At 41.5% G+C, this 26,405-nt stretch overlaps 1 protein-coding gene across 1 annotated transcript in view; it reads right to left on the minus strand.

Moving 5' to 3' along the window:
• LOC138248766 (T-lymphocyte activation antigen CD86-like) overlaps positions 1-26,405 on the minus strand; it is a 224,301-nt gene that overhangs the window by 65,342 nt on the left and 132,554 nt on the right. The window contains exons 2-3 of the mRNA XM_069202643.1: positions 5,800-5,856; positions 1,970-1,993 (exon numbers count right to left, since the gene is read on the minus strand). Of these exons, the coding sequence (XP_069058744.1) occupies positions 1,970-1,993; positions 5,800-5,845 (70 nt within the window). The 5' untranslated portion in view covers positions 5,846-5,856. The remainder of the gene's footprint in view (positions 1-1,969; positions 1,994-5,799; positions 5,857-26,405) is intronic.

A 26,405-nucleotide genomic window follows, 5' to 3' on the forward strand; every position in this document is an offset into this window, starting at 1 on the left:
CTGACATTCTACAGTTATGATTTTCTCAAATAACCGACCCTGCTTCCTTATGTGGCGTTTCATTTTTTTTAGAACTCGGGGTCTGAGTTTGTGAGTCCTGTTATGGTGCCACAATATATTTATCAGTGTTGCAGTCACCCAATCAGATCATCTGGTACTGGTATGTCCGATGCTCTCTCTGCCAATCAGGATAGTAAACGTTTTGTATTCTCTGGTACCACAGGAGTACAGTTGGGCCTACCGTCCAGATAACCTCAACATTTCCTGGGGCCTAACATCTGTTCATGCCCAAACTGACCCACTCTTTGAATTTCGTAAAACCAGTTGCATAGATTTACACAAACTCACGTTTTCTGAATAAATGCCTAACTTTTTGCCAAATTTAGTGTAATTTCGTTCAACCATTTTTTTTTCAGAGAGCAATGCTTGGTGAGCAGATTTAGTGGGTAACGGTTATTGTAGAGTGTTCCATGTAAAAAAGCTGCACTATACCTAAAACCTCAGAAACACTGAGGTTTCCTACTTTTTTTTTGAATAAGTTATGCAGGAATATAAGACTGAAAGAACATTGATTGGACTTAGACTGGGTGCTCTCCTGTGTCTGGGCAAAGCTATGTTTCTCTGGAAAACACTGATAAGAGTGACACACACAGGACACTATGGGACAGATTTAAGAAACGTGGCGCTGCACCCAGTGCAGCCCCATTTTTCTTACGCCCCTTAGCACCCACTACTGCCACCATGTGTGCGCCGTCATGTGTGCGCCGTATCTAAAATACGGCGCACTATGGCGTAGGATAGGGGGCAATAGCATCAGAATTTTTACGCTATTGATGTACTGTTGAGGGTTAGTACCAAAAAGTGGGTGCTAATCCTGAACAGTACATAGGGGCCTGTTATAAATAATTGGGTGCCCCCTTTAAACATGTGCTCTGAGCCGGCGTTAAAAATGCTGGAAAAAATGATGCAAAGAAATCTAAGAGATTTCTTTGCATCATTTTTGCAGCCTCTGTAATGGGGGAGCTTCACCCTGTATACATTATGCCTAGTGCAGGCATAATGTGGCGCAAGAGTTTACAAAGTGGCGCAATGCATGCATTGTGCCACTTTGTAAATATGGCGCACTGTTTTTGTTCATCTAGAGCCACATTAGCGTAAACAAAATAACGCTAAAGTGTCGTTAGATGGTGCTAGGCCCTCTTAAATCTGGGCCTTTGAGTTTCTATTGTGTTATTTTCCTATATTATTTATGACCACATCATTAGACAATAAGGACAACAGAAACCTTTAGGTCCTGATTTAGCGTTTGGCGGAGGGCCTACAGACGTGACGTGCCCATCCATCGTATTATGGTTTCCATAGGATATAATGGCACAGCAGATGGGATATCCATCACATTTGTGACGGAGCAAACCCATCTGCCAAACTAAAAATCAGGCCTTAAGTGTTTGTTTATTTCATCTTACTTGAAGGAACATTAATAAAAAAGTTTTATCAATTTCCATCAGGTAGTCTAACTTTTGATAGACCTGTGTAACATAATTCCCACAATTTATATGAACATTGTTCCGAAAATATCTCTATCAAGAGCCCATGCTGACTTCCTTTCGAAGGTTATGGAACTGTGAGGTAGCTTGCAATTTTCTGATCATGTGCAGCAGGGGTTACTTTATCCATTATAATACAGGGTCACACTATCACCGTTCCCACAAACTACTTAAACCCTTGAAGCATACCTCTTTTAAATGAAAGAAGGCGCATGTTTGCAAATATGAAGAATAAAAATAGAATCTCTGGTGCAAAATTAAACACATCAAAAGATGTTAATTGTTATTAGAATCAGTGTAATACAAGTCAGTTTTAAAAAAAAGCTATATTAGCTTGGGATGTGTAGAAACATGCAGGGCAAATTCTAATTTTTCTATAATTGCCTAAGAAGTGCAAAAAATAAACACGTTGCCATAAATACCTTGATTCTGCTTGTCACTATAAGCTAGAAAAACAGAAAAGAAGAAATGAAAAATATATAGTTTTTGACGAGACCTGCCTTTCACTGGCTTTGGGAGCAGGCATTGTGACATCTGAACACAAACTATAATACGTTTTTGCCATTGGATTCTGACATCATTTCTTTATAAAAGCTGAATAAGTGTGTCACAAGTCACCTATTATAATTAAATTAGAGACAGATTTTTAAACAGGGATTGAAATATCCCAGTATCCCTCTGTAGGGTGTTCTATTCAAGAGCAGCTCTCAACCTAAATATGGGTACTACCCAGAGTTCTCTCCTTCATTTTTGCATAATTTAAAAGGGATTTTTTTTTTTTTTGCCTGAATGGTATTGGATGATATATTATCAATCCAAAGGTGTAATACTGTGCTTGGAGTGATTAAAGACTTTTATTATTTTTCAGCTGGGCGTGGATGGTACTAGCTAATCCTATGCTTTGCTGTAAAAATTGCAAGAGAGTCTGGGGCATATTTAAACTTCATTTGCGCTGAATTTGCGTCATTTGTTTGACACAAATTTGGTGCAAAATTAACTCCATATTTATATTTTGATGTTAGACCCATCTAACATCAAAATATTGGAGTTTGCACCATTTTTTAGATGCGTGAACCTACCTTGCGTCATTGAGATGTAAGGTAGGCGTTCCCATCTAAAAAAGTGTGCTAATCCCCTAGCCCCATATTTATCCCCCAATGCTAAAATGATGCACGCTTGGGAGGAGGGGCTAAATAATGGTGCAAAGCATTCTTTGCACCATTATTTAACGCCTGGGTCTGATCAGGCATTAGGGGGCCTGTAGGCCCATTTCCATGGTTGAACACCACGGAATGGGTTAACAAGTTCCCTCCTCAAGCCCCAGGAACACCCCCACCCACACCAGAGGGACACCGGAGGATGGGGGACCCCATCCCAGATAAGTATAGTTAAGTATTTTTTATTTAAAATAAAGTGTCATCGGAGGCCCAACTTGGGGCCCCCTGCATGGCACAGGGTGCAATGGCCATGCCCAGGTAACACTGGCCCCCGGTGCTGGCCACTGGGGTGGTGGACATGAATCCTGTCTTTTCTAAGACCGGGGTCATGTGGTATGGATGGTTTTGCATTAGAAAATTACGCTAGGCTGGTTAGAGGCATTTTTTGCCTCAAACCAGCCTAACGTAATTTTTTGGTGCAAAACCCCCTTCTCCCATACCGCTACCCCCACCTTACTAACATCATTCTTTTACGCTAGCCCACCCTTTGCGCTGGCTTGCGGCATTCCATAAATTTGGTGCCCAGCTGGCACCCTGGAGTGGCGCAAGCCGGCGCTATACTTTTTGACACAAAACTGATTTGCGCAGTTTTGCGTCAAAAAGTATAAACATGGGCCTTTGTCCCTTTCTAGGTCGGCATGGATGGCATTGTGCTAATCCTATGCCTAAAAGCTTTGCTAGAAAAGCCGATATTTTTGGTGAGTAGATTCAGAGTGTTGCTCATGTGTAGGGTCCCATATGTTGGAGCTGCTCTCCACCTAAACTTGGGAACTCTCCAGAGTTCCATTCTTACTTTTTTACATTTTGATAGATTGATAGATTGATAGATAGATAGATAGATAGATAGATAGATAGATAGATAGATAGATAGATAGATAGATAACTATTCTCCTTTGTCACTATAGATGGTACTACCTCAATTTAAGCACACAGACTGTGGAGCTTCTCACTCTAAATGACCAAAATAATGAACTCATTTTTTATTAATATCTGATGACTTTCATTATTAAAATGCATTGGCATGGGATTGGACCCTGCATAAAGAGTAATTTTGCTTTTAAACTGCAAACATGCAATTCGTAAATAAAAAGAAATTCAAAATGAAGGTGTAAATGGGGTTTTCTCTTAATTGCTCAAGTGTTATAGGGGAGATTGGTTAGCTTTTCACTGCCACAACTAGGAATGAATGGTAAAATCCAATGTGATGTAGAGAAAAAAGAATTGTGAAACATTTTTGGAACATGAAAACCATTGAATAGTGTTCATGCAAGACTGTCACCAAAACAATTGTCATACACCTGAGTTGTGCGTAATGCTTAATGCATTGCTCCATGAAGACAGCATTCACGATTATCTTTTCAACATTAGACAATTTCTGCAACAATCCTTTCTGTCATCTGGTAGTCTTAAAGCAACTCTTCAATCAGTAGACAACAATTATCAAAACAAGTCAAGTCAGTAGGGCAATTAAACTACCTGCATAAGTTCAAAGGCACCCTTAGGTAAATGTGGCCAAACAAATGTACAAACATTCAAAAATAAAAACGGTACATATGAGTTACAGAAATAGGGCCATATTCAAAAAGGTAACTTACATTTTTAAGTAATTTACACTTTTGATTAAGTTCACCATCTTTTGGCTGACCACAAAATCCAATTGTAAATTTACTCTAAAAGTGTAACTCACCTCTCTACCAAATTTGAAGGCCTAGGGCCCATTCCCATTTGAGTAATTCACATTTGTGAGTAAGTTCATTATTTACTGGCTGTTTATAATATCAAGTGTAGATTTACACAGATTTTGTGAATATATAAAAAGAAGTAAATTACTCAAATTGTAAATTTACCTTTGTGAATCAGGGCCAAAGTATTTGAGCCAGCATTGTCAATGGGCGCCGGATATAATGGCATCTCACTGGTGAGATAGGTCTACATTATTTATTATTTAATTAGGTATGGATTTCACCTTGATATTTATCCCACTTGATAGGTTTAGGGTTAAATGCAATTTATTTTGGACCCAAGAATATTAACAAAGAGCATGACTTGGACCAGACATTGCACTAACAAGGTAGAAATTGCTGATAATCTTACAACATTGCCTGCAATCGACTGCCCAAACTACACCCAAAGGTATGTGCTTTTCCTTCACTACAAAGAGCAGGAGTCATCTTATATGGCACAGTGTGGTTCTGGTTCTTAACCCATACGAGATCATGCAACAGCTGCAGGTCATGGATGAGTGTGATATTCAGATAGGTGGTTCTAAGTAACGCATACTGTGCAATGCTTTGGTTTAAAATGGTTTCTGATGCAAGTTGGCCATTGTTAATAGTGTCTTACGTCTAGGATGAAGCATGATGCTTCAAATGAGCAGGTTCTAGTACAACATAAACTATATGATGAAGCAAGGCTTGCAATCATATAGCTTCTAACATAAAACGGATAGCATATCCTTCTTGCATCTGATGGTGAGACTTTGCGATGCCTAAAGGCACTAAAAGTCCAAAAAGCAATATTGCTCTTTAGGTTAGAAGTAACACTTCACTTAAGTAACTTCATGGGACAAAATGTTGCCACAGGCTTGACTGTCATAAACCCTGTGCTTAATTTCAGTCGGTAGTTTCCAGTGCTTGGCAGCAGCACTTAACTGTGAACACCAGCACTTATGATAGTCTGCCACCTGGTGGTGATATTTGTCTAATTTAGAGCGAGCACAACAGTTGTTTATTAAGTCAACATACCTTAAAAATTACTAATACTGTCTCCCAAGCCATTCTTATAGCTTTGGGGGCCTGGAATAATTTTAACTGTCTCACTTGATGGAGTGTGATGTTTAGTAGTTGTGTTGGTTACATCACTGGCAGCGGCATTGGGTGGTGCAAGCTGTAGCGACCTCCTGACAAGGGGCCTGGCATGTATTTCTTCACAAATCAATCATTTTATAAACAAAAATCGAATCTATAATGTACTCTTGTTATTATTGACAGAACTGCAAGTTTTTACTGCCTTCTGTCCGTGCAGTATCTCCTTACCTGGCAGTGCAGTCATCACAACAACAAAGACGATGCACAATTTCATTACTGAAGAAGCTAAAAGAGAAAAGACATGGTGATTTAGAAAGCATAAGAGCTTTTGTGATTTCAAACACCATTTAAATACATGAGCATGGATGACAATCCATCAAAATGCTGGTAACATCAAACACCCTTTAGGCCCTGTTGTCATCACAAGGTTGATCTCTTTTCCCATGCATATGTGGGAAAATACAAAATGTATACAGGGGTTGCAAATCCATTTTGCTCTCTTTTCTTTTGACTCTACGTCATGGGACCGGGATTGCAAGAGGTGTGCCGGGGATGGGGTCAAGCCAGAGCAATCAGTTGATCCCTCTGTGTATCCTTATTTGATGTCCCTGTAAGTCAGAGAGTGGGTGAACTATCTCAAGTTGTTCCCAGACAGAGGGAGAGGGTGTGGTGTAACAGACTGAGCTGCTGACTTCATAACTGGTGGAACCAGGTTTAAATCTCAACGTCAGCTAAAGATACTGTGATGCTGGTCAAATCACTTATTCCTCCAGTGCCTACAATTCAGCACCTTTATAACGTCATGGGTGATTTGCAGTGCTTTACAAATCCTAGGTTTATTTTATTTATTTATTTAGTTAAGACACCACTGATGAGGAAGCGTGCATCTTGAGTACTGGCATTGAGGAAGAAGAGTTGAGGTGGCTAGGGAATACTTTTGTAGTCTTGCTAATGAATATCAACCTATGAGTCTTTTGTCTGCCACACTATATCTTCCAGACTTCCCAGGGCCCCAGGAGGCAATCCCTGGTCTATGCAACACCTGGGCTCCTCCAGCAGGCACTATAAAGCATCATTTATTGTCCCACAGCACGGTTTAACTGAGTCTTTTGCCTGCCACACTACATTTCCCAGACTTCCCAGGACCCCAGGAGGTAATCTCTGGTCTGTGCCACAACGGGGCTCATCTAGCAGGCGCTATAAAGCGCATTTTATTATCCCGCAGCACAGGTTAACCAACAAGTCTTTTGCCTGCTGCACTACGTCTCCCAGCCTTCCCAGGACCCCAGGAGGTGGTCCCTGGTCTGTGCAACACATGGGGTCATCGAGCAGGTGCTATAAAGTGCACTTTATAGTCCTGCAGCATGGGTTAACTGAGTCTTTTGCCTGCCACACTACATCTCCCAGACTTCTCAGGGCCCCAGGAGGCAGTCCCTGGTCTGTGCAACACCTGGGCTCATATAGCAGGCGCTATAAAGCGCACTTTATTGTCCCGCAGTGTGGGTTAACCAAAGAGACATTTGCCTGCTGGACTACATCTCCCAGACTTTCCAGGGCCCCAGTAAGCGGTCCCTGGTCTGTGCAACACCTGGGCTCATCTAGTAGGTGCTTAAAAGTGCACTTCATCATCCCTCAGCAATTGATGTGCACAGGCTGCACCCAGGTGAAGCCAAGGGCGGGCCCGTCAGCGCCTGTCAGAGCCCAAAGGAGGCTGGGCCACCTCTCTTGGTAGTATCTTGTAGGATTTGATATTTTAAGGTTTTTATAATGTTTTAAGTATCGCTTGGCTGGGAGCATTATAATGATTATGATTTTAAATTTCCGCGTTTAGTTTGCGGTATTTTCTTTTACGTTTTTCTTTTTTGCTTTATGATCATTATTAGTAGTTAGATGATTGTATAATGGGTAAACGGAAGGCCGCAGAACATCAGCAGGGTGTTGCCAAGCATTCTAAAAGCACCAGGAAATCTGACAATTGTACCATCACAGAGATTGGTCTGCTAATTGAGGAAGTGGAGACACTTATTAGCCCAGAAACCTTGTCTCCTGTGGATGATAGATCAGATTTTAATAATGCTAATCCTGCAGACTCTCACGCTAATCAGGGTGCAATTCCTGAGGCAACCCATAGATGTGATCCGAAGACAAGCACCTGGTCTGGTGTAAAGGGGAAGCGGGGTGCCTCACGTTCAAGTACAGCGATTGTTTTTAAGGGTCAACCGAAATGCACCCAAAGGAAAACCGGAGCCGAAGCTTCTGAGTCACCTGATATTGTTTCAGGAAGTGGGATGAATATGATGAACACAATTTTACACACACCAATCATTTCAATCCCTTGTAGTAATTGATTTCTCAACTTAGAAGTGCAGAGTCAGGGTCCTATAAGAACTTTGTCCCACGCTACTCAAAATGTAGTGCCTTGGCTTCAGAAGGCAGATTGGGTACCTTAGCACATGAAATCTTGGAACTTAAAAAAGAGGTTGGAGAACTTAAATTGACGGTTCTTCACTTGTCCTCTCTTTTAAATAAAGTAATTGCTCACAAAAATACCACAATCAATACCACCATGTCCATTAAATCTAGCAAAGATGGCTAATAAATCTTCAGGCACAAACCCCCTGTCTCCTACCAATGAGTTTAAGAAAGATTTTAGAATCCTGGGTAGATCAAAAGAGACAGGGGATCAAGGGGCTCTAAATCATGCTTTAAATGATTACTTTTCCTGATATATTCCTTCAATTTCTTCTGGAATTAGGCAAGCTGTAGACAATAACCGTTCATTGGTAGCAAGTTGTCCAAACAAGCTGTCCAAATTCTCACAAGGCTCCCCCAACCCTACATTGAGGGTGCTCAATATTTATGAATAATGTTCCTAAACTTAAATTCAAACAGACGAGTAATAAAGAAGGTGAGGACTCACTCATAAATAAATCCATGTATTGGACTAGTAAGGTCAGAGGTTGCCGTTCCATAATAAGAGAGGACATCTTGGGGGCACTTAGGCATCTGCAAATTGGTACCAATTATGATACTATTGAATTAAATCTCCCCAGTAGATTTCTAGTGGACACCCTTGTGGCATTTGATGTAAGGACATCTATTTTTAGCGATTCAAATATTTGTCTCAAATATAAGCATCAGGACAGAGCTTGATTACTGATGGGAGTTCTCCTTTTACTTTTGATCATGCAGAATCACCCATGAGGAGAGTAGATTGACTACATAAACATTTCTTAAACTCCCCCTTGTCTGAAGAACTATGTCTACTTGATGACCAGTATCCACCCAATTAGTCCTCCTCTTTGGCTACACGAACAATGAACTCACATTCTTCTGATGTTTCTAGCCAGTCTGTGGAATTGTTGTCTATTATCTCTTGGAATGTGGTTAGTTTAAAATCAAAAGCTGCCTCTCTGGATTGGATTGCATACATTGATTCAAAAGACAACTGTTTGTTACAGGACAGCTGAACTTTGTAGCCTGCACTCAAGTTGGGCTATCTTAATTTTTCAATCCCTGCAATATGTGGACCAGTAGGCCGCCCTGCAGGTGGGCTTAAAATATGGATCAAATTAAATCTAGATCTGTCAGTAAAACAGCTGCAAACAGGCTGTGCAGACATTCTTGCAGTATGTATTGGTTTGGGGAACTCTATGTTGATATAAATAATGTTTATGCTAGTGAGATTAAGGGGGGATTAGGGTCAGAAACAATTTCCATTTTACAGGAACTTTTCGAAGAACATCATGGGGAAGGGCAATTAATTGTAGCAGGTGATTTTAATTCCACCTTCGAACCCCTAGATGTGGATGATATATTAGTCGGACAGACGAGGATAAGGTTTGTGGGTACCACAGTTTGACCTGCCCCCAATCCATAAATGGACACAGGCAGCACTTCAGCTAATGTCACTCACATTGGAGTATGGGCTAAGAGCTGCAAATTGAAGAACAGCCTCCGATAGGAAGGGGGCTTGCACTTTTTACAGTCTACCTCACTCAAGTTGTACAGACTGTATCTTAATCGATCTTTATCTTTGGCCATGTCTTTGTGACATGATTGTCAATCAGAGGGAAGAAAGTGATCTTTGTGTCTTACCTTGAACATCAACACACTACCAGCACAAAAGAGATCTATCCATCTAATGACACATGTTGTTTGAAATGGCCACAGATAATAATGATTCCAGATCATCTAGCGGGAATTGGTAGAGATCTAAAACAGGCTCAAGCCGAGATGAACCAACGTAGTAAAAGTAGTTGAGGTTTAGTTCCCATAACTGAGATTCCTACACATTTTCTTTGGTAAAATGCAGTTGTATTTTACTATTCCAGCAGGTAAAGTGAGTAAGTGTCAGGCAAAAACTAATATCTGGGATAATAAGTAGTGCAGGCTCCTATGTCGACAGCTGGGGGAGGCATTGAAATCTAGGCAAACCTCTTACATTTACCTCACCAGAAAGGCTTATAAACTGTCTAAGGTTTGTGCCAAAATGGAGTGGGACAAAGCCAAATGACAGGACCTCAAAGAGGCCTGCCATTCTAAAGACTCAAATTAATTTTGGGCTCTAGTTAAATAAGGTAAAGAGGGCCACTTAACTTTTATTTCTAACTTCGTAGCTCCATCCATGTGGGTGAAACATTTTTCCGCCTTGTATTTATTACCTATCTTTTGGAAGATGAACAAGCAATTGCCTTCTCCTTGGATGGTCCTACATCACAATGGGAGCTCCCTTCTGATTTGGCAGAAGTTAACCTAGCCTTGAATACGACAACCAGGGGCAGGGCTTCGGGTCCGGATGGTATCCCATCTGATTTATTTTTAGTGGATAAGGATAACTGGTCTATATATTTTCTATCTTTGTCCAATGCTATCGCTGGGGGTCCCCTATCCCTGAGTCCTGGAGAGGAGCTGAAGTTGTTCTGGTCCACAAGGAAGGTGGCAAAGCGCTGCTGTGTATTGAAGGACAGTTGTGATCAACAGAGGCATCTTGTATGTTGCCTTCATTGATCTCAGATTGGCCTTTGACCTGGTCCCTCATAAGAAATTGTGGTTGGTCCTCTTTTGCATGGGTATGCTTATGGCTCTTTCGACTATTCTTATTCCTATGCACGAGGACAACTGCAAAAAGGTCAGTTGGAAGCAACAGGGTGATTTAACAGAGCGATTTGCTATTCTCAAAGGCATTTGCCAACGTTGTGTATTGGTGTATTGTGTATTGGTGCGTACCTTATTCTCACTCTTCTTAAATGATATTATGGAGTACCTTTCAAGCCATTCAACTGATGTCCCTAGTTTGGCTGGTATTAAAACCCCAGTATTATTGTCTGCTGATGATACTCTTTTGATATCAAAAACCCCTAGTGGTCTACAGCAACAGTTATCCATCTTTGATGAGTTTTGTAAATCCTGGAGGGTTGAGATCAATCTAGCCAAAAAAATAAAATATTGTGGTCTTCCAGAAAAACAAAATATTTAAGGGCAGTATAGTTGTGAGTGGCACATTACTGGAGAGGGTGGATGCCTTTACTTATTTAGGGTTTACCTAATCCTCAAAATGTGCTTGGAAAACCCAAATAGAGCTTTCTTCCCTGAAGTATCAGGTGCCATACTGAAAGAACAAAGTTTGTCTACCTCAAAACCTATTGCTTCAGCTCTTCAAATATATGATGATAAAGCACTTAGGGGCATATTTAAGAGCCCCTAGCGCCATTCCAATGCCACATTAGCATCATTTGTTTTTACCCTAATATGGCGATAGAAGGCCGAAAACACTGCACCATATTTACAAAGTGGCGCATTGCATGCATAACACCACTTTGCAAGCCTTTGTACTACATTATTCCTGTGCCATGCATAATGCATACAAAGGGGGTGTTCCACTGTTGGTGGGGTAAAAAGAAAATGGCACCCTCTCATGGTGGTATTAGGCGGGCACTAAGGGGCGCAAGAAAAGTGGCGCTGCACTGTTTCAGCACCATTTTTCTTAAATAATCCCCTTAGTTCTGCACCATATGGTTCGCAACTTGGGTGCTTCTCTGATTTAATGATTCTCATTAATTCATAAAAAAGTTTCTAAGAAGTCTGACTTGTCTTCCTTCTAGTACCCCTCTTCTCCCATTGATGCTCAACATGGGTAGGGATACAATTTCAGCTCAAGTCAGACTTTGGCCTCTTCTATTTTGGAGAAGGCTATGGTCCCAGTCTGAATTATTTAAATATAGGTCGGCCCTAATGGATGTTTTAGAAGTAGATGTGTATTATAAAATTCCATGGCTTTACCAGATTAAAAAATTACTCACATCCATTGGACTGCGTAGATTATGGGATAATCCTTCATCTGCAGTTTCCATTTCAGTGGAATCCCTCAAAAATATTAATGGCTCTGGGCTAGAATTAGCTATTTGTTCCATTACATATTCTTCTCTTACTGGGAAATTCTTAGATTTCAAGACAGAAAAGCTTTTGGAACCCCATTCGGATGTTATCACAGTCCCCTTGGATGGGAAGTTATACTTCCAGTTCAGGGTTGGCAACCTTTCCTTAAAGTCTTTTACCATCAAATGGCTTTCAAACTCAGAGTCCTTGTAATCCATATGCAAGATTTACAAGCTAACCATAGGCCATGTATTTTTTTGCTTGTCCAGTCTATAAGGTACCCCGTCAGAGATGTATTAAACATGTTTGCATTCTCCTATCGACTCGCAGAATTTATACTGCAGTGAGGATTATGAGATCGGATCCGAACTCTATGTATGCTTCTGCTATTGTGAAGAGTTATTTGCTAGAACCCTATTGTACTAGGATTATACTTAATAATTTTACATATTGTATACTTTTTATTTTTCATTTTATATGGATGTAATTATATCTTTGTTATTTGTTTCAAATGCTCCAAATGCTACCCTAGTGGCAATTTGTATTGTTTTATGTATGCTTTTATGACTTAATATGAATAAAGCTTATTGAAAATAAATCAACCTATAAAGAGTTAAAGACAGATTTTCTTTAAACAGCCACATGGGAATAAATCCAACTTTATAAATATGGGTGTCAAAGGTGAAGGAATTCAGAAGCAGGTATTCAAGAGGGTCAGAATCGTCAAACGTTAAAATAACCACGTGAACTTCATTGAACAATGTTTGATTATTTAAAAGAAGAAGAAATCTAGTGACAAATTACACCCAGTTTATGGTCATTAGAAAGGTTACAGTGATATGTTGCTCTGTTCTTTCTACCTGAAGAATGACCATTGGAGGGAGTAATTTGTTTGGGTGAGGAAATAATATTGTTTCTACAAAAGAAGGACACATCAATACTTCACTTCTTGTGTATGGAGCACCTGCATGCAAAACAATAGGTTAACTCACCAGATGACACTTCACACCCCATTATGGTAAAAAGTTGAAGGAATGGAGAATAGGTCAAGATAAACTGCACTGAAGGTGACATTGACTAAAAATAGCCTTGGTTCTCAAGATTTCTTAAAAAAAGACCACCTTTTAAAATACACCACTATGTGCAATGTTAAACAATCCCAATAATGAGAAAATGGTTTGACCAACTAGATCTGCAGCAACCACAACTTGACTGCTTATAAACAGGCACAAGCAGCTAAGAATTCAAAATGGCAAGCGCCTGAACCTAAATAGTGCATCATCAAAACGCTCCACTGGAAAATGGGATCTAAAATGGGCAGTGGTGGAAAATTTAGAAAAACCGATTATATAGGGAAAAAGTAGTGTCAGAAAAAATGATGTTTAGAACAGAATTATGGGGTGTTTTCCAGAAAAAAATAAAATTAATCATCATACAAGAAATCTTCTATAAGGACCAATCCTTGTAATAGACCGACCAGACCATGTGATAGACACAGTAGAAATGCTCACGAAAGAAGACCTATAAAAATAGTCTATCTTGATAAATTACTCATTTCAATAATATAGTCTAATTGATTTGGTAGCGTGCTTTTAACTTCAGAATGATTTTGGTTCCTGTTTAGTGTGATATTGCTCCGAAGAATACACGGACGGTTTATTCATTAATGGTGAAATGTCATCATCATAGTTGCCGATTGTTTGACAAATTCTTTAAAAAACTGTAACTCCAACCTCTAATGACCTTTCTATTTATTTATTCTTGAATACCACTTTTTCCCTTCCCTTTGTTTACTTTTGTGGTGCACTGATAACGTTTTGCCACTATGGCCCTCATTACAACCCTGGCGGTTGGCGGAGAAGTGGCGGTCTTACCGCCAACAGGCTGGCGGTAAAAAAATTTGAATTATGACCATCGCAGTTACCGCCATGGTCATCCGCCACTTCCCCGAACCGACCGCCAGGGCGGAGACGACCGCTGGGCTGGAGACTTGGGTCTCCAGCCAGGCAGCCGTCACAAGACTGCCGGCGGTATCATGATCCGGCTGACCGCCATGGATTTCATGGGGTTGGGCACTATCAGTGCCAGGGAATCCCTTCCCTGGCACTGATAGGGGTCTCAACCACCCCCCACCCCCACCCCGAGTCCTTTCCCGGCACCCCCCACCCCCCCTGCCACCCCCTATATCTTATATTTCATCTGGAAACCAACCACGGGAAAAATGTGTAAATCTTATGGCAGCTTTGTCATTTTGTTACTAATTTTGAAACATCAATTAAAGGCGGAAGTGAGGGATACTCTACACAACCAATAATCAAATTCCTCTTCTAGGCACATACGTGGAATACATGGTAGACCTACTCATATGCATATATATCCAGCACATCTGTACATCTATGTCACAAAAGTAGTAATAAATAAAGCATCATCGTATCCACTTATGCTAACTTTAAATCATATTTAATAACCTTAAATCTATGCCTCATAAACGTCAGAAGTATACATGCAGGCTCACACAACCAGGCAAGCATTTGTTGTAGCCTTTCAAGAGTTAAATTCAAAAATCCCCTTAGGAGAACAAAGAAAATTAAGGTGAAGAAAATAGAAAGGAGACACCAAATTGAAAGAATGATTGATTCATGTTGGCGAAACGGATAATTACCTAGTCCTAGAGAAAAAGGTCAGAGATCACATTCTTAGGAAGCCACATCCCCATACCAGTCACCTGGGCCCTTGCCCGATTGTTGATTCTCAGAAAGTACCTTCAACTTATTCAGAATGTCATGTGCTGCTTGTGGCTGTGTGAAAATCTTAGCCTTGCCATATCATGCAAATCTAAGTGTTGCGGAAAACCAGAGCTGTGCCTCAATCCCTTGCGCGAAGACCTTCTTCTGTATGTTGAAGTAGCGCAATTTAAACTCCATCCTTTACACGTCATCATTTCGCAAAAGGTGCATTTACATTTGACATTATATTTACTGTGTGCCTTAATAGAAATTAACATGTGTGTGTACCTAGACATATTTATGTAATCTAATCAGCGGAAAATGGAAGTTTTTAGAAATGTGCATTATAATGTTTATATAAAGTGACTACATGTAATAATTATTCATGTTTCACATTTGTTCTTTGTGTTGCATTTCTTGAAATAACATGTATTTCTCTTTTTCACATTTATGTTTATTCTGAAAGTTAATGTGTGCATGTATAACCATGTATTCGAAATGCACATCAAATGTTTAAAGTCAGGCTAACTTAGCTAATTCTAAAATGTGTTTTGCTTGGATGGTGTGTTCTTTTCTTATGTAGGTGTGTTTCAAGGCTTTGCTTGCCAGAGAAAAGGAGTATTGTTGTTTGTATTTGTTTGCTGAGAGCAAGGTCTGAAGTAATACATCTTGGCAAGAGAAGTGAAGATTTATTCAGCTTCTGAAGCCTCTTATTCATTGTGTACCAGGAATGGAGGATGTTGAAGATTACAGTAACTGTCCAATTTCTGTGGAATGAGAAATTCAGGTGGTGTTGCAAACACAGACAATGGATCAGAATCTGCTTGGTCCTGGGAGTTGAAGAGAAGATAACCTTCATGTTTAAATGGCTGTTTGTTTTAATTAATGCTTATGCTGCAAGAATTTAGAGGCAGACTTCCCTTAGACTTCAAGGGGTACAGACCTCTCTGATTCCCTTATTTTTGCAAGCATGTAGCTTTGTGCTAAACACTCATTCTGTTTTCTGGGGGACTTCTACTGAAGTCTCCGCTACGCTGACACCTCACATTTTTAAATGTTCTTAAGATTCCATCCCAACTATCCTCATTCCTGACTTTGAACTCTGATTAGATGATTTTAGAATCATTTCATGTTTTAAAGAGAGAGCGGGGTTTCTTTATGGGACACTCATTTCTAATTCCCAGTTTCTGTATTGCTGTGGTTGTTATGGCTTTGTATCTTGGGGCCAGATGTATGAAATTCCGGCATTGCAACTCGCAAATTGCGAGTCTGAGCGACTCACAATTTGCGACTCGCAATGCCGGATGCAGGATGGTGTCCCTGACACCATCTGCGAGTCGCAAGGGTGTCGCAAAGGCCCACCTCATTAATATTAATGAGGTGGGTCGCAATTTGCGGCCCCCTTGCGAGTCTCAGCACTCACAGGGATGGTGGCCTGCTGGAGACAGCAGACCACCATGTCTGTGACTTCTTTTTAAATAAAGCAGTTTTTTTTTTGTAATGCAGCCCGTTTTCCTTAAAGGAAAACGAGATGCATTACAAAATGAAAAATGAAACGTTTCAGTTTCATTTTTACAGAGCAGGCAGTGGTCCATAGGACCACTGCCTGCTCTGAAAAAATGTTTTTTCCCCCTGGGGACCCCTTCCCTTTTGCGAATGGGTTGCCACCAGTGTGACACTGGTGGTAACTGCGATTGCTTTGCGACCGTGTTCGCGGTCACAAAGCAATCCTACATCGCGATGCGACTCGCAAATAGGGAGGGGAACACCCCTTCCTATTGGCGACTCGCAGTCCCATTTTGCGAGTCGGTCACCAGGTTACCGACTCGCAAAATGGGAATGGGCATCGCAATGTGGGTTTTGCGCCTTGCAAACAGCGATTTTCGCTATTTGCGACGTGTGAAAGCCTTTGTACATCAGGCCCTTGATTTGATCAGACTGAACTGATTGCAATATTTCAGTTTGCCGTCGGTAATCCTGTACCTTTCCAACATCTCCATATACGTTGGATTGATTACTGACTGGAAATAAATCACGTAACTTTACATTTCGATTCTTTTGATGGGTGCTCTCAGCTCTCTAATTAGAATTCCAGCTCAAGACTTAAGAGTTCTCGCTTCAGGTCCAGGTTTTGGCAAACTCTGGTCTGATAACCTCCTTCTCAGCTAACAATGGATTGCTGACAACCTTCAATTTTGTGACACATGTCACTGTTCCAAAGGACTCGGTCTCCCGCTCCAGACAAACAATTGTGGAGATTGCGCATTGTTTAGGTTTGTTGTGTTGCTTCCAATCCTTCCCATAGTTATCCATTACTACTCCCATCTTTGATAGTCCCAGATTGACTCCCCCGCCTAAGTGTCCATTTTACTGACCTTCATTTTCTGCTCCTCACCCAAGGACAATTCTTGCCCAATATTGAAAGTGGTATTCTAGATATTGGTCAGAATTTGATAAAGCAGGGGGCGGCGTGGCTGAATTACCCACATGATGGCCGCAATCTGTTGAGTCTCCACATCGTCACGGAGCCTTAACTAAAAACTAAAAACTTGACGGCAAACCAGGGGCCATGTAATAAGCAGCACTGATTCACAAGCCCAGGGGTAACAGGTGTTTTTACTCAATTTATTTCCTGAACCTGTCTTTACCTGTTTTCTTCCATCGCCCTCACTCTTCTCACTCGTGGTGGTCACAGCCACCATTTTGACTGTAAACGTGTGGCGGCACTCGGTTTTTCTTCACGGTGCCGCCTTGCAAAAAGCAGTTAATTAATAGGAATTCCTTATTTGTGGAAGCATTACCCACATGCTGCTGCTGTATTGACTGGGACATCAGTGATACACTACCTTGCCTGCATGGGTTACACTATAGCTGTCCAGAACATTATCATGCATATTGCCGTCAATTTGGGGGAGCACTTATTGAGTGTTATTCTTGTGTACTTGTGAATGGTGATTACTAGCCCACACCACTTCCCTTGAGTAACCCTTGGACTGCTCTGAAACACTACCCTATGAGAGTCAAGTGCTACAACGGGGTGTTTTGTTCCCAGTGGTGGTCATGTGTGGACCCATTACTTGTGAAGGCCAAACAACTGACCCCCCTTCCAACACTGCATAAGTGTGTTTATGGATAGTTTCTAAATATCCAAATCTCCTGCCTAACCCACCCCCCAAAAAAATAACTCTAATCCTACAATTTAGCATTTCGGTAAAATCTGGAGTTTTGAGGTGGGAGAACTCCTCAGACGTGCCTATTCCAGACGGTTCAAGTCATCTACCAGTACCAGTACGTTTCCCCTTCTTTGTGACATATGTATTTGCTCAAGCGCATTGATCCCTCTCTGTCTTCTTGTCAAGACACTGTGACCTTATCTGGAATAATGCCCTCTGCTCATAAAGACTTTGACAATACTTCTAAAAACCTGCCTCTCCAACAAAATCTCCATTGCCTTTGACCCTTGAAGATCTCATGGATGAGATTAAACTCTTGAAACCCTTTGTAATGGAGACTAATGCAATACTTTAGAGGATCAAAGAAAAATGGTCCAATTAGGAATCCAGGGTCACAGAGGAAGAGCAAAGAATAAGTACAATGCAAGATGCAGCAACTAAAATAGACGTTATGTTCAAAAAAATGACGGTTTTGAAACAACAAACTGAGGATTTGGAAAACTTCAACAGACGTAACAGCCTCAACATTTATGGTATTTCTGAAGAAGCAGAGGGCACAGACATGCTTTCCTTTCTTAAAACACACATTCATAAGATAGTTGGTCTCAAGGATGGTATGACCCTTAGTTTACAACATGCTCATCGATTGGGCCCCAAATCATCCAGATCCTCATCATCATCTAATCGACCAAGAGGCATAATAATTATTTTTCTGGAACATACTAAGCTATTTAAGGTCTTATCAATGGCTAAACAAAGGAAACAAATGTTATGGTCTGGTCAGAGGGTCTTCTTTTTGCAGGATGTGGCTCATGCAACGGCATCTTGTTGCAAGGGATTTCTTTCATTTTGCCCTGCTCTATGTTCCTCGAACGCTCGCTATGGCCTGGTGAATCCTTGTTTTTTCAGAGTGACCAATAAGGAGAGGTCCTTTTTTGTTTGATGCTCCAGAAGATTTGAGAAAGTTAATTTGTCAATGTAAGGGTGAAGAAATGGAACTTGGCAAATCTTGAACAATTTCTATTTTTTTGTATAATTGATAGCCTGTCCTATATTTGCATATATAATGTTTTGCCTCATAAATATTCGATTGTCCTGTTTATTATTTAAAGACTACTCTTCCACTCAATAATTATTTTATGTTATTTACTGATGTCTCATGTCTCGCTTGGATCCCCTCTCTTAGATATATGATCCTTTCATGTCTTATATCCCAGTCCTATTGTATTTATTATGTCTGCATTTGTCGGTAAATTGTTCTTATCGTCATTTGATGTTAGTTCTTTATTGGATATTTCCCTCTGCAATTATATTATATGATTTAATTGCTGCCACATAGTTTTGTGTTACTTATCCTTTGTCTCTGTGACTTCCAATATCCACCTTTGGGCGACTCCGGTTTTCTGTCCATGCCTTTATGTGAGCTTCTCTACCCCTCCTTATTATTGCTAATGCACCAAACATGCCTCATTTAATCATGGCTGAAGTATTTTGGCTTATAGCCATCTGTTTCTTTTCTATCAATACTGCATTTTTCTTCCATCTTTTTCTCTTACCTCTTTTCTCTTCCCTTTTCAATTAATTGAACACTACCATAGAATCACATATTTAGGGGGGTTATTACAACTTTGGAGGAGGTGTTAATCCGTCCCAAAAGAGACGGTAAAGTGACGGATATATCACCAGCCGTATTACGAGTTCATTATATCCTATGGAACTCGTAATACGGCTGGTGGTATATCCGCCACATTTGGGACGGATTAACACCTCCTCCAAAGTTGTAATAACCCCCTTAATTTGTATTTTAATGATTTCGTTGTGTTTTGTTGATTGCCTTGTCCATAATATTGACTCGCTTCTTATCTTATTGTATGGTTAATAATATGCGTGTAGTATCCTGGAATGTGAAAGGTCTAAGTAACCCAATTAAGAATCAGAGACTTCTCTCACACATATCTAAATTAAATGGTAAAATTGCTATGCTACAGGAAACCCACTTGACTGAGAAATATATTATTTCTCTAAAGAAACACTGGGTAGGCACATATCCTGTTCTTCCACACAACAGAATGAAACTGGAGTCATCACTTTATTTCACAAATCCCTCTCCATGCAGATAGAGAGGGAGGAGAAGGACAATGCCGGGAAATGGCTTCTCATTCATCCTACCATTAATAGTATTCACTTTTTGCTACTTAATGTTTATGGCCCTACGGGCACAGATGTAAATTTCTGGGAACAAATTTCTTAAATTCTTTGGCCTTGTCCAACTAATAATATTCTTGTGGGTAGGGATTGTAACCAAATTATAGACCCCTTTACTGACAGGAAATCTCTTGCCAGGTATGCCCCAAATAAAATGCAAAAAAACATTTCAAAACACTATCAAATCTAGAGGACTAATAGACGCTTGGAAAACATACAACCCTGAAAATTTGGAATTCACTTTTTACTCTCCTACACATTAATCCAAATCTAGAATTGATTACATCTTTTTGAAACCCACCTTACTCACTACCTTAGTACACGCTGAAATAGGTTCTATACTAACATCTGATCACGCACTCATATTCATTGATATAGAAGCAATATCTAAAACCTCTAGACAATTTATACACACCAGAATCCCCCCATCAGAAGCAGCCATTGACTCTTTTTTTTACTCTATTGCAGTTTGTTCCATTCAACCACAGGATCTTCCCCTGCAAGGAAATATCTTTAAAGGAGATTAAGCCTCCTCTGACCAAACAACCAAAAGATAAAGCCCCCGGACCAGATGGTTTTACAGTTTAATTTTATGTTCGCTTTTCACATATTCTCCTCCTCCCACATCTGCTTTCCTTACATCATCAATTTTTTTCACCACAATGAAGCCTGTGGTACATTCTCTGAAGCAATGCTCTGTGGCATCCCAAAAAAAGACAAAGATCTTTCCTCATGCTCCAACTACCACACTATTTCCCTTATCAATCCAGACCGCAAGATTTTTGCAAAAATATTAGCACTTCGGATTAATCAGGTTATTCCTGATTTAATTGGAATAGAACAAAATGGTTTTGTTAAAGGTGGATATATTACTGATAACTCCAGAGGCTTATTAAACATCTTACATCTTGCGTCTAAAAGTTCTACCCTTTTGGCGGCCATTACTTTAAATGATTCACTGGCTTTTTGTGATGTGTGCACTTAAACGGCATGATTTTGGTTCTGGAGTTTTAAAATATATAAATATACTTTACTCTTCTCCAACTACCTCCATTTTCGTAAATGGTACCCAATTCTCCTATTTTTCCCTTCATCGTGGTACTAAGCAGGGTTGCCCACTATCACCATTACTATTCATATTATATTTGAAACCCTTTTTACATTCCTTGCAACATTTTGCTTCTTTTAAAGGTTTTACACACAAAAACATTCCAATTAAATTTACAACTTATGCAGATCATATTATCTTATATGTTTCAAATCCACAGATGTCTATACTTGCTTTTACAGATTTCTTAAATATCTATCCTAACCTATCCGTTTATAAATTGAATTTTAATAAATCGGAAGTATGTCCCTTGAGAAATTCTATTTAAAGGACATGTTTGCAGAAACAGGCTTCAAACTTTAAATGGAGCTCCATTAACATAAAATGCTAAGGGATCAAAAATGCCTCTTCCATTACAACAACTATTAAGATCAGTTTGGAAGACCTTCTTCAAAATATCCTTCACATGTCAGATAAACGGTCACACTTGTACTTATCCTGGTGGGGCAGTTTAGAATCAATCACAATGATGATGCTCCCGGATTCACATTTTTATTTGTCTATGTTGCCTGTTAAAACCCCCATGAAATTCTGTAAATTCCTTAATAGTACATTGGATACGTTTCTATGGAATGGACCGAAAGCATTCTATGCAATGGACAGAAAGAACGAATATCTTTATAATCCTTGTGTAAACTCAATCATATAGGTGGAGTGAATTTTCCTAATTTTCAACAATATCATTCCTCATTTTTATTAAAGACAGTTCTTCCCTATATCTACTCATCCATTGATACTCCCTTACCAATCTGGCATAAATTGGAAGACTCTCTGATTTTCCCTATTTCTTTTCAGTTGCTAGCTCATTTTCCACAGTCTCCAAGATTGTTTGCATCTCCAACTATTACACTTTCTATATCAACCATTTTTCTGGTTCTCACCAAACCTCTATCACAATTGCATGTCTTTCTTGACTCTTTTATTTGGCAGAATAAAAATATTAAGATATCTAATCGTACTATTTTTTGAAAATATTGGGTAGCTAATGGAATTATTCAAGTTAAACAACTATTTCAAAATTATTCAGTGTACCGCCGCAGTGGAGTTGGCAGCCGCTCCGCCGCAGGCCCGGCGGTGAAGACCGCCACATTACAAGTCCCAAAAGGGTACCTGCAGAAGACAGGCAAGTTACCGTCCGGGCCACCACAGCGGAAGTGCTGGCACGCCAGGCAGCAGCCATCTCCAGCCTGGTGGTCAGGAAGCATCCCACAACCATATTATGAGGTTGCACACGCAAGGATTTCTGGGGCGGAATCACAGCCACCAAAACCCTTGCGGAAATGAACAAGATAAAGGGAACACCTACCTTCAGGAACAAAGGCACGTCCGAAGGCGCCATGGCACGCAAAATGCAACTCCTTCCAATCCTCTACCTGGCCCTGCAACTCCCAGACCAGCGATGGTGACCACACATAACACACAACAAGGGAAGCCACACACACCAATACCCACAACCACCACACATACATGGAGAATGAAAGCCAGGACTAGGTAGGTAACAACGACACTAACGGTGTAGTGCCACATGATAACCATATATTAAAAATGTGATAAAACATATGTACATACCAGTCCACAAACACTGTGCACAAGATGACACCCCAACTTGAGTCCTGACTGCAAATAGCAGACCTCCACAGGGCAGGGGCATCAATGGGGAATGCAGGCACCTCAGGGGTGAGGGGGGGTGGGGGTGCGAGAGTCCTTGGGATTGGAGGGGGGGTTCTTCCATCTGGCCCTGGAAGGGGGCCCCTAAGGAGTTCCCTTAGATGGGGTCCCTGGGATTGCCCTTAGATGGTGGGGGCTTTACAAGGGGCTGCTGTTTGGGCTTGCCCTTGGATGCGAGGGCTAAGCAAGGGGGGTGGGCATGAGCTTGGCCTTGGAGGTGGAAGGAGTGGGCTTGGCCTGGGAAGAAGAGGGAGTGGGTTTGGGTTTGGCAGCAGGAGTAGGAGCGGTGGACGACACATGGGGGGAAGTGGCAAGTGGCGGAGTGGCTGGGGCAGTGGCAGGCTGGGATGTGGAAGGCTGGGCCAGAGGAAGGGTAGCAGGGCACTTGGGGGGGGGACAGGGACTGGGTTAGTGGTGAGGAACAGGGAAAACTCATGCAAGAAATGTTTTTTGAGAACACATGGGAGGTCACTTTTTTGCTTCATTAATGACCAAGCTGAAACACTCATGGACTGACAAAAATCTCTGGAATGCGCTTCTTAGTCTAAAGAAGACATTTATGACTTCACTTCGCAAGCTTCGTAAAAGGTGATTAGCATACTGAAAGTACACACTTAAAAATGGTCATAGCAATGAAATGAAAACATGTACAAATGATTCTCCACTGCAATATATGCACAGCAAATATATGTATCTATATTATAATGCAAAGCAAATAATGAATAAAAAAATATGCATCACCATGAGGCAAGGGCACAACTGCTTCATCTCCCTCCTATTCAGCATTAGATCAACAGATCCCAGAATCGATCGAGGAGAGAGAGATCAATTATCCTCACGGGAAGGATGACACACCCCAGCATCCTGGGCATGTCTGAGATCTGAATTACTCTCTGTCCCGGTCAATCTGGCCTCGGCCTCTTATACTTTGAACACACAAGAGAGGAAAATTCCAGAACCTAACTCTCACTGAAGAAGCTTATTATTCAAAAAATGCTGATTGCTTTGGGACAGCTTTGAAAATAACACGTCGGGACATGGCCACAATCCAAAGGGGACTGTAGACAAAATAAATACACTGTTCCTAGCAATGTTCCTTTACCAATGTAAAAATGAAAAAAGAGCTTACCATCCCCTATTGTAGGAAGGGCTCCATAGGAGGCACATGCATAAGGTTGTCCCTACTAGGTAGAGAAAGGGAAAATACCACAGTTGCATACACACCTGATAGTTTAAAAATGGTAATTCCATGCCAAATAACAAACTATGGGGGTGATTCTGAGCTTGGCGGGCGGCGGGAGCCGCCCGCCAAGCGGGAACCGCCAGAAGACCGTACCGCGGTCAAAAGACCGTGGCGGTCATTCTGGGTTTCCCACTGGGCTGGCGGGCGACCGCCAAAAGGCCGCCCGCCAGCCCAGCGGGAAACACCCTTCCACGAGGAAGCCGGCTCCGAATGGAGCCGGCGGAGTGGAAGGGGTGCGACGGGTGCAGTAGCACCCGTCGCGAATTTCAGTGTCTGCTAAGCAGACACTGAAATTCTAAGTGGGGCCCTCTTACGGGGGCCCCTGCAGTGCCCATGCCACAGGGGCCCCCAGGGGCCCCACGACACCCCATACCGCCATCCTGTTCCTGGCGGCCGGAACCGCCAGGAACAGGATGGCGGTATGGGGGTCGGAATCCCCATGGCGGCGCAGCAAGCTGCGCCGCCATGGAGGATTCCCCTGGGCGGCGGAAAGCCGGCGGGAGACCGCCGACTTTCCGTTTCTGGCCGCGGCTGTACCGTCGCGGTCAGAATGCCCAAAGGAGCACCGTCAGCCTGTTGGCGGTGCTCCCGCGGACCACGGCCCTGAATGACCGCCTATGTCAGGTAAACAATACTTAATAAACAGTTTATCGTCATGTGCAGGTATTAGAAATCGACCATGCTAAAGTATTTGTACCCACAATATGGCAAAACAGATTATAAAATTAGGTACTTGGATCAAGTAAGATCGTTAGCCCTCTAAAACTTCAGTGAAAAACCGGTGCTACAAATCTTTGCGTCTGAGGTATTGAAATTAAAGAATCAGCCTGTTAGGTAGGGGGCCGGTTAGGCTATCAATGCAAATAGACTGCCGAATGCACACAAGGACTCACTGACACGATAGCGTCAAAAACTTACTCTAGTTCAACTTGAAAAAAGACCAGCGGGGAGAGAGGGGCATTTGTACTTACATATTGTAGAGGCAAGCCCGTCTTCCACACCTACCCCGGGGTGTCCTCCTGAATCTGTACACACTCAGGGTAGGATCGGCTTTTTAAAGTCGGGGAACGCGGAAGTACAGCTCCCAAAACGGGAGTGTAGAGTCCTTTTTTAGTGTCAATGAATTAGTTCTACTATGGCTTTACTGAGACAGCATCCCTGTCTGGCATTTCCATCACTACAAATAGGTTCAGTGGACAATTCCCACTGCTCTAAACTAAAACTTACTGATAGAAACTCTGAAAATACATGTGAGAAAACAGGGCTGATTGCAGAGGCCCCATAACTTTTTGCCCCCATTTTCCACTTTTTGCTGGTGTTTTCCTGACTTTAAAGGTGCCCTGGGTACTGCTAACCAGTCCCAGGGCCTGTGCTCTGTGTAAAATGGATATGCAAATTAGGCTAATTATAATTGGCTAAGTTAACCTACCTATAAGTCCCTAGTATATGGTAGGGCATGTAGGTTTAGGGACCACAGCATAGGTGGTGCCCACCTAGGTGCACTGCTGAGGTGCCCAGTGTCATTTTAAAAGCAAGCCTGCAATGCTGGCTGCTTTTAAATTAAAGTTATATGCAAGTTCGACTTTGGAATTAAAGGTACTTCCAAAGTCTTAAACTACCTTATTTTTACATATAAGTCACCCCTAAGGTGTGCCCTATGTGCCCCTAGGGCTGGGTGCCATGTAACTATAAGCAGGGACTTTATAAAAATAGATTTATAAGCCCTGGTGAGGTAAAAACAGCCAAATTCGTTTTTCCCTCATGGAAGTAAATGGCCTTCATAGGCTAGAATGGGCAGACTTTATTTTAAATTTTAAAGTCTCCTTAAATGTTACATACCAAGAAGTTGGTATCAAATTGATTGTTGTAATAAATCCCACAACTTCCAGTTGTTGGATTTAATATAACTTGTCCAGGTAAAAAGTTTAGACTTTACCTAAAAAGTTGCCATTTTCAGCTCTGCATTGTTTTTGCTGCTGTACTCTGATTGGCCAGCCTGCAGCAGCTTCTGCCAGGCTACCTTGATGAGGTGTGAAGTGGCCTGACTTCACACAAAGGAATGTGCTTGGGGGAGAGAAATCTCGCCTCAGCAGATGGTGAGGCAGGAAGGGAGAGGGCGGCCAAACTGGTCTTCAAAGGCAGAGAAGGACATTTGGAGCACCCAGCAACACCCCCACATCCTGCAACCCCAGACAATTAGGTGCCCCCTTGATTAGATTAGGAGAGGGCAGGAGAGGGGTGTGTTTATGATTTTTAGCCACACCAGTGGGTGGGCTCAGCCAGATGTAACCTCCAAAAATCAGATTCATCCATGTTGGATTTTTGGAGACTGT

Source organism: Pleurodeles waltl, chromosome 8 (genome assembly GCF_031143425.1).
Source record: "Pleurodeles waltl isolate 20211129_DDA chromosome 8, aPleWal1.hap1.20221129, whole genome shotgun sequence".
In the NCBI taxonomy this organism is placed as follows: Eukaryota; Metazoa; Chordata; class Amphibia; order Caudata; family Salamandridae; genus Pleurodeles; species Pleurodeles waltl.